This window comes from Caretta caretta, chromosome 3, assembly GCF_965140235.1.
Source record: "Caretta caretta isolate rCarCar2 chromosome 3, rCarCar1.hap1, whole genome shotgun sequence".
In the NCBI taxonomy this organism is placed as follows: domain Eukaryota; kingdom Metazoa; phylum Chordata; order Testudines; family Cheloniidae; genus Caretta; species Caretta caretta.
The window spans coordinates 144,011,098-144,023,625 of record NC_134208.1 but is presented as its reverse complement, the minus strand read 5'-3'; the positions used below and the strand labels follow the sequence as shown (position 1 = coordinate 144,023,625).

General features: G+C 42.1%; 2 protein-coding genes across 2 annotated transcripts in view; both read right to left on the bottom strand.

Moving 5' to 3' along the window:
* Window positions 1-275: 275 nt before the first annotated feature.
* On the bottom strand, window positions 276-2,283 carry LOC142071610 (myb/SANT-like DNA-binding domain-containing protein 7). The gene is made up of 2 exons (XM_075126985.1): window positions 1,378-2,283; window positions 276-790 (listed from the first exon to the last, which is right to left on the bottom strand). Exons 1-2 carry the CDS (start codon window positions 1,941-1,943, stop codon window positions 733-735), a joined length of 624 nt encoding a protein of 207 aa, XP_074983086.1. The 5' UTR covers window positions 1,944-2,283; the 3' UTR covers window positions 276-732.
* Window positions 2,284-2,639: 356 nt separating this feature from the next.
* PRKD3 (protein kinase D3) overlaps window positions 2,640-12,528 on the bottom strand; it is a 78,104-nt gene continuing 68,215 nt past the window's right edge. Inside the window, exons 17-19 of the mRNA XM_048843635.2 lie at window positions 8,440-8,707; window positions 7,143-7,228; window positions 2,640-6,186 (exon numbers count right to left, since the gene is read on the bottom strand). Of these exons, the coding sequence (XP_048699592.1) occupies window positions 6,013-6,186; window positions 7,143-7,228; window positions 8,440-8,707 (528 nt within the window). The 3' untranslated portion in view covers window positions 2,640-6,012. The remainder of the gene's footprint in view (window positions 6,187-7,142; window positions 7,229-8,439; window positions 8,708-12,528) is intronic.

Here is a 12,528-nt window from a genome sequence, read left to right as displayed (position 1 = left end):
TGTTTCATGACTGGCCAGACTACGGTGTGAAAGTTCTGTTTGTTTCTCCTTGATGAAACCCCCCGCCCCTTGGTTCACTCTACTTCCCTGTAAGCTAACCACCCGCCCCTCCTCCCTTCAATCACCGCTTGCAGAGGCAATAAAGTCATTGTTGCTTCACATTCATGCATTCTTTATTCATTCATCACACAAATAGGGGGATGACTACCAAGGTAGCCCAGGAGGGGTGGTGGAGGAGGGAAGGAAAATGCCACACAGCACTTTAAGCACAGCACTTTAAAAGTTTACAACTTTAAAATTTATTGAATGACAGCCTTCTTTTTTTTGGGCAATCCTCTGTGGTGGGGTGGCTGGTTGGCCGGAGGCCCCCCCACCGTGTTCTTGGGCGTCTGGGTGTGGAGGCTATGGAACTTGGGGAGGGGGGCGGTTGGTTACTCAGGGGCTGCAGTGGCAGTCTGTGCTCCAGCTGCCTTTGCTGCAGCTCAACCATACACTGGAGCATACTGGTTTGGTCCGCCAGCAGCCTCAGCATTGAATCCTGCCTCCTCATCACGCTGCCGCCACATTTGAGCTTCAGCCCTCTCTTCAGCCCGCCACCTCTCCTCCCGGTCATTTTGTGCTTTCCTGGACTCTGACATTATTTGCCTCCACGCATTCGTCTGTGCTCTGTCAGTGTGGGAGGACAGTATGAGCTCGGAGAACATTTCATCGCGAGTGCGTTTTTTTTTCTTTCTAAGCTTCACTAGCCTCTGGGAAGGACAAGATCCTGTGATGATTGAAACACATGCAGCTGGTGGAGAAAAAAAAAAGGGACAGCGGTATTTAAAAAGACACATTTTATAAAACAGACTACACTCTTTCAGGGTAATCCTTGCTGTTAACATTACATACATAGCACATGCGCTTTCGTTACAAGGTCGCATTTTGCCTCCCCCCACCGCGTGGCTACCCCCTCAACCCTCCCCCCTCCCTGTGGCTAACAGCGGGGAACATTTCTGTTTAGCCACAGGCAAACAGCCCAGCAGGAATGGGCTCCTCTGAGTGTCCCCTGAAGAAAAGCACTCTATTTCAACCAGGTGACCATGAATTATATCTCACTCTCCTGAGGATAACACAGAGAGATAAAGAACGGATGTTGTTTGAATGCCAGCAAACATACACTACAATGGTTTGTTCTACAATGATTCCCCAGTACGTGTTACCGGCCTGGAGTGGTAAAGTGTCCTACCATGAAGGACGCAATAAGGCTGCCCTCCCCAGAAACCTTTTGCAAAGGCTTTAGGACTACATCTAGGAGAACCGCGAATGCCAGGGCAAAGTAATCCTTTCACATGCTTGCTTTTAAACCATGTATAGTATTTTAAAAGGTACACTCACCAGAGGTCCCTTCTCCGCCTGCTGGGTCCAGGAGGCAGCCTTGGGTGGGTTCGGGGGGTGAGAAACAGTTCCTGGCTGTCGGGAAAACCGGTTTCTCCGCTTGCTTGCTGTGAGTTATCTACAACCTCATCATCATCATCATCTTCTTCTTCGTCCCCAAAACCTGCTTCCGTATTGCCTCCATCTCCATTGAAGGAGTCAAACAACACGGCTGGGGTAGTGGTGGCTGAACCCCCTAAAATGGCATGCAGCTCATCATAGAAGCGGCATGTTTGGGGCTCTGACCCGGAGCGGCCGTTCGCCTCTCTGGTTTTCTGGTAGGCTTGCCTCAGCTCCTTCAGTTTCACGCGGCACTGCTTCGGGTCCCTGTTATGGCCTCTGTCCTTCATGCCCTGGGAGATTTTGACAAAGGTTTTGGCATTTCGAAAACTGGAACGGAGTTCTGATAACACGGATTCCTCTCCCCAAACAGCGATCAGATCCCGTACCTCCCGTTCGGTCCATGCTGGAGCTCTTTTGCAATTCTGGGACTCCATCATGGTCACCTGTGCTGATGAGCTCTGCATGGTCACCTGCAGCTTGCCACGCTGGCCAAACAGGAAATGAGATTTAAAAGTTCGCGGTTCTTTTCCTGTCTACCTGGCCAGTGCATCTGAGTTGAGAGTGCTGTCCAGAGCGGTCACAATGGAGCACTCTGGGATAGCTCCCGGAGGCCAATACCATCGAATTGTGTCCACAGTACCCCAAATTCGAGCCGGCAACGTCGATTTAAGTGCTAATCCACTTGTCAGGGGTGGAGTAAGGAAATCGATTTTAAGAGCCCTTTAAGTCGAAATAAAGGGCTTCATTGTGTGGACGGGTGCAGGTTTACATCGATTTAACGCTGCTAAATTCGACCTAAAGTCCTAGTGTAGACCAGGGCATACTTGACCTACATTAACATTGTTTGATGTCATAAGACATTTGGGGAATGTCCTGTGGATTCTAAACATGTATATTTGTTTAAAAGCCAGCACTCCTTGTCAGTGATTCTCTTAATCCATTTTTAAGGAGTCAAATATTTTGAAAGATCGGAGGGGGATAAAAAAGTAGTACAAAACATAAAAAGCAGCACAGGTGAGTAAAATGCTATTCCTACAGCTGTTCCTCACATCAGTGATCCCAGTACACAAACATGTATGTACACACCCAAGTTGTTTTCAAGGACATTTTAACACAGGGAAAGGAAGGGAATCCATGTAAATGGACGACAACAACTCTGATAGGGAAATAAATTTTATTTTCAAGCTTAGAGGATATTTACAAACAATGGATGTATAAAAATATAAAAAAAAGTACTTGACAGTGTCCTTTTGAGGCTACAAATTTTACTTGAGCTTTTTCTAGCATCAACATAGCACTGTTTCTTGCATGAATGCAACTTCTTAATTCAAAACAGGTTAATGATTATGTAGCATTGGGTACAAATTCATCTGGAGCAACTGATGATTATAACTCCAGATTCTTAGTCAGTGACTTAAAGCTTAAAATTTAATAAAAACGGTTTTAGGCTTTCATTAAAAAAGTTAGGGTGCAAGCTGTGCAATTCATTTCATGGCTTGTAAAATGTGTGTGATAACTATCAAAGTAATACAAATGTTCCAGTTATTTTTCATCTTAAGCATCAAGCCACAACAGGGTGTGTATTGCTACAGTACTGGCCCATGCCGTACGCATTCTGGGGCTTGAAGTATTTTACTTATCTTAAGAGTGTACCAGTGATCCAGGAATGCGCACACTTAATTTATCGCTATTGGAAGATGGCTACTGAATTCTAAAATTCAGTAGTTTTAAAATCATGGGTGAGGATTTTAAACATATCCTACTGCTATGGAATTCACTATAGAAGAATTAGAGAAAAGGGCAACAAATTTGGAGCACACTTTTACTACTAATTTGAATGTTTGTTTCCAATGCATGGGGAGGGGGGGTGAATCCTCAACTACCTGCTTCCAACCCCAGGAGTCCAAATGGCTCCAAAAGCCAGTTTCAATTCCCATTTTGTTTTTAAACCTAAATTGGGAATACTGAATAGGTCTCATTTTGTGTTTTAAAATAGAAACAGACTTTACAGGGGGTGGAGGGAAGGCAGTTAGGCCTCTTCCTCCTCCATGGATACCATCCTCTCCTCCAACCCTGCTAAGAACATAAGAACAGCCATACTGGGTCAGACCAAAGGTCCATCTAGCCCAGTATCCTGTCTTCCAACAGTGGCCAATGCCAGGTGCCCCAGAGGAAATGAACAGAACAGGTAAGCATCAAGCGATCCATCCCCTGTGGCTCATTCCCAGTTTCTGGCAAACAGAGGCTAGGGACACCATCCCTGTCCATCCTGGTTACAAGACCCGCCAAAAGCTATTGTGCTTTTCAAGCAACTGACCTGCTTTAAAGATGTTTCTTTAAATGTAACTGGAAGCCCTGAAATGCCTCAACTCAGCAATGTAAAATCGAAGTTTGAAAGCCCAACCATGTCTGAAGCACTACAGCCGTAAGAGGCATGGTGCCCAAATTTCAGAGATGCTAAAGAAATGGTGGCAGCTAGAAGAGAGTGTCACTTCCCTCTTAAAACCTGGCTGTGACAAACTTTACAGGAAATTAGGCCAACACTAATCCAATGATTTCACAGGTGATCAGGCTACTTCAAAAATTAAAACTACCATTACATTAGCCTACAAGGTGTTTCAATACTCTCTGTGGAGGGACCAATCCTGAAATGAGGCTGCAAGGTTAAGAGGGCAGATTCTGCCTCCTACTACAATTCCTTTATACTCTTCCAGCACCACAAAAGGAGAAAACAATCTCCTGGAGAATTCCCCAAATGCAGGAGTGGTATGGGCAGCACTATGCCAACCCCCTGAACAAATCTCAGAATAGAGGCATGGCCTTGCAAGGCAAGAGTGTGTCAGGGTGGAATGGCCAGAAGGCTTTGACACTGGTGGCTGGAGGGATTCTGCCAAACATTAGAGCAGTCCCAGGAGTAGGGCAGTATCCCAGATGTGCAAAGGCAGCACCTTGTATTTCCCACTGGTGAAGGTATAGTACAGAATCTGGCCGTAAGGTTTTAGTTGCTAACAGCCTAGATACCTATAAAATGCAGCGGCTAGGCTAAAGGAAGCCAAGCAGGTAGAGAGTCAATTATGGGCCCTGTTCTTCCTTCAGATACACTTAGGTAGTTTCCACCAACTTCACTGCCAGTTCACTTATGTATCTAAGAGCAGCTGAAACTCTGAAGCAACCACGTATTTTCATGATGATTTTCCTGCCCCGTCATTTCAGAAGGAAACTTCTGCTTCCCTTTCCATGTGGCCACAGTTCTCAAGATGTGGCTGGGTATGTTTAAATGGAAGTTTCTGTTAAGAAGCTGAATTAAGAATTGGTTTAGGGCTCCTAATTCAGTTTCATAATCTGTAAAGTTTAGGAAGTGGGGAAAGGGTGGAATTGCAGGTTAAAGACTGGAAGGCAAAAAGTGGTAGGCTGAAATAGGAGGCAATGCTTCTTCCTCCTGTTAGTTCATGAATCCAGCTGACCTTTTGGCAACAGTTTGTGGCACTACAGCCCCTTTAACTCATGCTCAATTTTGATTTTTTTCAACAGGATTCCTAATTTAGTTTGTTCAACAGAAAATGGGGATCGAGAGTTGCTATCAGTCCACAAACTACTGCAGACAGGCTGAGCCCGGGGAACCTAAAATGAACATAAAATATGTTTTTAAAAGTTATTCAACAGTGGAAGGATATACTACATAAAAGTGTGTATGCTATCTGTGCACGACTTTGGTGGTTTTAAGACAAAACGCCTTTGGTACACACCCAAGACGCATGCCAATCTTGCATATTAATACACACCCTGTTGTGGTTTATTGCTCTATTGTAACAGACAATGTTGAGGGCTACCATAGCTTTTTGATTGTCAGTTAGCATTCAACAGAAATATGAAATCTGGTGTTACTATCTTATCTTCAGAGAAAGATCCTTCAATTCTACCAGGGCAAAGAAAGTCAACTGCTTAAACAGTGGCAAATTAGCATGTTCCTTTACCTTGATTGTTTTAGCATACCTGTCAAACAACATTCAATCTTTTAAATTAGTCCTAATCCAGCATTTTCTGTTGTATTTGGTCAAGGTATACGGTTTTGATTTCTTTTTACAGCCTCTTCCACAATGTACAAACTAGGAAAGTGGAGATGTATCTAAATACCAGAAAACAGTATTCTATGGCTTAGTAAATAAGGGACAAGGAAACCATAAAAAAATTGTTTCATTATTGCATAGGCTACAAAAAACACAGAAAACTCACACCATGCATTCAGTTTGTATGCATTACACCTCAGTAACATCATCTGTAACCATACAGCTAGTGAAATGTTACCCAAGTTGCTTATCCCATTGCCAGATCACATTTCATAGTTCAAGAAATTAGAGATGAAGAAAAACTTGTTAGGTCATTTTGCCCAGCCACCTGCCAGTGCAGGATTCTTCATGGTTTTGTAGACTGAATCATCTGAACAACATTCAAAGAGCAATATGGGTCCAGAAAAGTATCAACATCAGTTTCTATCTGAAGCACCTTTCCGTAATGAAGTTAGCACGGCGAATATTAAGGGTCTTCTTCCATATCATCTGGATTGGGGGCCATAATGAAATGTTTGGGGTACACAAGGTTGTGTTCATAAGCATGTTCTTCCCAGCGAGCATCATCACTCTCATGGGTAATGTAACGCTCTCCAATGCGAGTTTCAAACTCTCTAAGATCAAGCCAAGTCTGATAATCCTTTAAAAAAATTAAGGCAAATGGTTTATGAAACCCATAGCAGCACAACAGTCATAGAAATCAAGTTAGCAATTCAATACTTACACTTTAATATGACTAGGTGACTACAGTCAACAAGATATAGTGCAAAACCAAACAGGATTAGGTTCACCTGAAGGGGCTGGAGTTGAAATAAGTTAAATCCCTCTGATTTCAGTGAAAGTACTACATACAGTTTATGAAAATGTAATGATTCCAAGACAGACATTTTTCAGATATATGTAAAAATGCTGTCCTTTCAGTTTAAATAGTAATTCCATCAAATAATTGAGTGGGTTTTCCCTCAGAGTTCTCGTCTGTCTGTGTGCAAAATTGTGAGATTATGTAGTTGTCAGAGATCAGAAAGTAAAAGGGACCCAAGTGAAAACTGAACCAACACTTTCCTTCTACAAGCACCCCTCACCTCATCTTGCCTCTTCTAAAATGAGTTATGGTATAAATTCTGTTTAATTCTCTACTTGAGAACAAATAGCTTCTCACTCTGCCATGTATTTCAGGTGGAGTTGAGTGTTGATAATTGGCAATACTAAGGGAATGAACTCTCCATACCACTGCCAGATATACAGTAAAGAGTAAAAGCTGAGAGACAGAAAAATTAACAGTATCGTAGAGAACAAGAGGGCAAGATAAGATTCTGAAGGGCAGGGGGAAGGAACACAAGGAGATGGGCAGAATCCCAGAGGTGGGAAGGGGAGATAGGAAGGACACAGTAGGTAAGCATGGTCAATGAGGCTCAGTTCTCTCTCAGATTAATTCTAGTTGCCATCTTCATGGATATCCATTGTAAGATATTTTCATAATGTTGCAGTAAAAACAATCTTTACAAAGCCTTCGCACTACTTAATTCAAAATGTGATTCACTTAAAGGACAGTTACACACAGCTTTTATAGAAAACAAAGTGGGCAATAGCTCTTACCTGTAGCCAGGGGTGACTAAGAGATTTGTCAACACTATAACGCTTTCTCATCTTCACTTGAAGTAAATTGTTTATTAAATCAGTGGCTGGGGGAAAAGCCACAGAACAAACAAATTATCAAAAATTCTACAGTATAAATACAAATCTGTCATCTCTAATGTAGTTTACATGCAACTTTGAAATTGAAGCATTAACTAAAACATATACACAATGTAGATTATGTGAATCTTAGCCAAGCCAATGGTCTTTACAGTAAATTTTAACTCATGTTAGGAGAAAGCCAGAAAGCCAGTATTTGTTTTTTAAAAAAAAAAAACACTACTCAAAACCGAGTTTACTGATTTACTGATTTATTTAATTTATTGATTTCAAATTTACTGTTAAAAATAATGTACTAATGTGAGGGTAAAATCCTAGTCCGACTGAAGTCAATGGAAGCTTTACCAATATTGGTCCTAAATTAATAGGGGTAAAGTTTTCAAAACGACGAGGGTACTTAAGAACCTACGTCTCATCAGAAGTCAATGAGATTTAGGCTCCTCAGCCACTTAGACTCTTTTGAAAAGTTCTTTTTAAAGTGCTCTCTCTCAACAGTAAGTTCCCACCATTACACACTACTGTCAGGCATCCCTCCAGGTCTTATGTATATACACCACTTATTTTATTATCATCGTGAATTTCACAGCTAGAGATAAGCCCATGCTAAAACCCCAGGTCGGAACAACCTTGAAGCCTGCTAACATTTGGATCCAGATCTGAATATCTTCACTCACCCCTATTTCGTTATTCCACTGGATCAGACTGTTTGGATCCAGAATTCTAGTTATATGCATGCCTATGTTTCAAGTGATCAGTCCCAACAGATAGCTATGCCAGATTTAACTTGTCATTAGCTTTCATGAAGAGTACACATCTTTACCTCCAGCCCACCACTTTCTACACCCAGTAGAAAAGTTAGCTAAACCCACATTTGGTGAGTTTATACAATAAGCCATTCTGTCAAGTTCTATCAACAGCTTTCTGAAATCTAGTTATATCTATTGGTTCTCCCTTTTCTCTAGACCGATTTTTAAATGTAATCCCACCTGACATTGTTTATCTTTCACAAATTCATGCTGGTTCACACCTATGATGTTAGCCTTTACCAAAGAGTCATTCAGCTGTCAATTTTCACATTCGTGTCTGAATCAAACTCATAATGCAATTCAAAAATACCTGAATTCCAAAGTGTTAATGTATATAAAATGCTATAAAAAACAAGATCTCAGAAAGCAAAAGCTCTCTTGAATTTCTTTACCTTCACTAGAAATTTCCTTCCAGGGGTTCGGTGGATACATAAATGCTGCATTTTGGATTTGGTCATTTATATCTTCATCCTCATTAAATGGGAAGGTACCACTAAGGCTCACATAGACAATAACTCCCACTGACCACATATCCAGAGAGCGATTGTAACCTTTACTCCGGAGTACTTCAGGAGCAAGATAAGCAGGGGTTCCAACCACAGAGCGCCTGAAAGACTTCTCTCCTATGATGCGTGCAAAACCAAAGTCACACAGCTTCACCTATAAATAAATACAGTACTGTTAACTGAAAAATCTCTGGCAGATCTCACAGAGGAGCAACTGTCCAAACAAAAAGTATGGTATCAGGCATCACAGATTTGCCGTCATTTAACTATTGCTTGCACTGGACAAATTGAAGCAAAAAGCAGTTAGTCCTATTCCTTCAGTGATGTCTCCCTTTACATACTTGACTTTGGAAACTTACTAGCAAACTTGAGAAAAAACAGTTACTAACCTCTTCTGTAACTGTTGTTCTTTGAGATGTGTTGCACGTGTCCATTCCACTTCACATGTTGTCAAGGTTCCTCCCCCACTCTGAACGCTAGGGTACAGATGTGGGGACCTGCATGAAAACCTCCTAAGCTTATCTTTACCAGCTTAGGTCAAAAACTTCCCCAAGGTACAAAATATTCCACCCTTTGTCCTTGGATTGGCCGCTACCACCACCAAACAAATACTGGTTACTGGGGAAGAGCTGTTTGGAAACGTCTTTCCCCCCAAAATACTTCCCAAAACCTTGCACCCCACTTCCTGGACAAGGTTTGGTAAAAAGCCTCACCAATTTGCATAGATGACCACAGACCCAAACCCTTGGATCTGAGAACAATGAAAAAGCATTGTTTTCTTACAAGAAGACTTTTAATAGAAATAGGAGTAAATAGAAGTAAAGAAATCCCCTCTGTAAAATCAGGATGGTAGATACCTTATAGGGTAATTAGATTCAAAATACAGAGAATCCCTCTAGGCAAAACCTTAAGTTACAAAAAAGATACACAGACAGAAATAGTTATTCTATTCAGCACAATTCTTTTCTCAGCCATTTAAAGAAATCATAATCTAACACATACCTAGCTAGATTACTTACTAAAAGTTCTAAGACTCCATTCCTGGTCTATCCCCGGCAAAAGCAGCATATAGACAGACAGAGCCCCTTTGTTTCTCTCCCTCCTCCCAGCTTTTGAAAGTATCTTGTCTCCTCATTGGTCATTTTGGTCAGGTGCCAACGAGGTTACCTTTAGCTTCTTAACCCTTTACAGGTGAGAGGAGTTTTCCTCTGGCCAGGAGGGATTTTAAAGGGGTTTACCCTTCCCTTTATATTTATGACATGTCTAGCCCACTTCAGGTATGTGCACACCCACTGCACCAGAATCAGAGATTTTTCCTATAGTGGTACCTGTCGGGGCAACACATTCACCCTCTGCTGCCTCGTGATGGCATAAAGCCACCCCACACCCCTTTGGTTCCTCCTTACCGGAGAGACTCTGCTATAGAGGGGAAAGGGGAGGGTCATGGAATGGACACGTACAAAACATCTCGAAGAACAAAAGTTACAGAAGAGTTTTATAACTATTTTGTCTTCGAGTGATTGCACACATCCATTTCACTTCAAGTGATTCACAAGCAGTTCAATCTGGAGGTGCATTTCAGAGTCTACCTGAAAAAGAACTGAAGGACTACTCGTCCAAACTAGGCGTCATTTCTGGAATGCTGAGATACAGAGTAATAAGTTATAAAGGTGTGTGCCGATAACCAAGTCACCATCCTACATATGTCTATTATGGGCACTTGAGCTAGAAAAGCTGCAGAAATCGCCCGAGATCTTGCTGAGTTTGCTACCACCCCGCTTGTCAGGGTTATTTTGACAATGTCACAACACATACGTAAGAGGAAATCCATGATGAGATTCTCTGTGCTGAGACTAGAAGGGCCCTCATCCTGTCTGAAACTGCTAAAAGTTGGGATGCCAACCTAAACAATTTGGTTATGTCCAAGTAAAAACCTAACGCCCTTCTGACATCCAAAGTATGGAGTGTCTCTTCATCCTTATGAGATTGGGGCTTAGGAAAGGAAGTTGTAAATTATATCACTTGATTGAGGTGGAATTTTGATATTACTTTAGGCACAGATTTCGGATGTGCACGTAACTTTGTCCTTATAAAAGATTGTGTAAGGAGGGTCAGCTACCAAGGCTTGTAATTCCCCCACTCTTCTCCCAGAGGTAATAGCTATCAAAAAGGCTACTTTCATGGATAGATGAAGTAAAGAGCAGGTTGCCATCAGTTCAAAGCGTGGACCCATCAACTTTGTTAACACCAGATTTGAGCCCTAAAGATATAGCCACCTGGAGATATAACCTGTCCAGACTCTTTAAGAACACTGGATTAGAGAATACTGAGTGGCCAGTGATTGGAAACTGGAGATAGCTCCCAGATGGTACCAATGGATAGGCCTTGTTGTTTCAGGCAGAACAAGTAATCCAAGACATGGTGGAAAGAGGCCCAGACTGGAAAACTTCTTTCTGCTATGACCATAAAGAAAATCATTTTCACTTGAACAGAAAAGTATATTGACTAGGTTTTCAGCTACTCAGGAAGATGTTTCATACATTCTCTGAACACTCTGCCTCTTAAGGCATTAACTATAGAGCATCCAAGTCATAAGATGGAGAGCAGACAGGTTGTAATGCAGTGAGTCGACTGTGGTCCTGCAAGATCAGGTTAGGTTCTGATGGTAGTGTCAAAAGAGCCCTGATAAGAGGCTCTGCAGACTGGAGAAAAAAGTTACCTACTTTTCGTGACCATTGCTCTTCAAGATGTGTTCCTCATGTCCATTCCATTCTAGGTGTGTGCGTGCCCACGTGCCTGGTCATCGGAGATTTTTGCCTTAGTGGTATCTGTAGGGTCGGCAGTGGCCTCGATCTTTTGGAGGCAGCTGGCTCCTTCAAGACACATTGCCCATGCTTCTTCCTTGATACCAGGGAAGGGGAATAGCACAGAGTCTCCGCAATGTACTGAGGGGCACTTCTGACAGAGGCAGAAGTACTTGACGTCCACCCCTTTGGTCCAAGGCTTGAAGTTTCTACAGATATGGGAACAGTCTGAGATGCGACCCTCACCGAGGCACTTTAGACTGCTGAGGGTCACTTATCAGACTTCTTGCAGCCAATGCAAGCCTTAAAGCCCATGTACCAGGAGTTGGCACCCAGAACAAGCAGGAACTGACAATCTAAGCAAAACTAAGCTAAATAATAATAAAACTTTACTCTAAAGGTCTAACTATTGATGAGTACACGAACTATATACAAGAAAAATTCCCTGAAAAAGAGAATATTAGCAACCCCACCAATCATGGGTGTTTAGAAGGGACTGAAGAGGGTCAGGGGCGGCTCTGCCCATTATATAATTGTGCAGCAGCATGAAGCAACAGAGGGCACGTGTACCACCCTGATGGATACCGGTAAGGGAAAAATCTCCGACTCTGGCACACTTGGCTGGCACACACCTGAAGTAAAATGGACATGTGCAATCACTCAAAGAACATCGCAAAAAGAAAAGCAGTACTTGTGGCACCTTAGAGACTAACCAATTTATTTGAGCATAAGCTTCTGTGAGCTACAGCTCACTTAATCGGATGTGAAGTGAGCTATAGCTCACGAAAGCTTATGCTCAAATAAATTGGTTAGTCTCTAAGGTGCCACAAGTACTCCTTTTCTTTTTGCGAATACAGACTAACACGGCTGTTACTCTGAAACCTGTCAAAGAACATCTACACTTATTCAATAAATCAGTACACAAAATACATAGATAATTCATAACCTCTTGCCACCAGGTCCTTTTAATTTAACTGTGGTAAACTCTTCTAGAACTTAGTTGTACTAATACATCTTAAGTCTCCTGGACAGTTGCATTGCAATATCTGAATTTATATTTCAGAGAACAGAATATACTCTTTTGGTTTTAGATTAAATAGATTCTAAGGCTAGAAGGAACCAAGTAATCTGAACTCCTGTATAATACAGGCCACAGAATTTCACCCAGTTA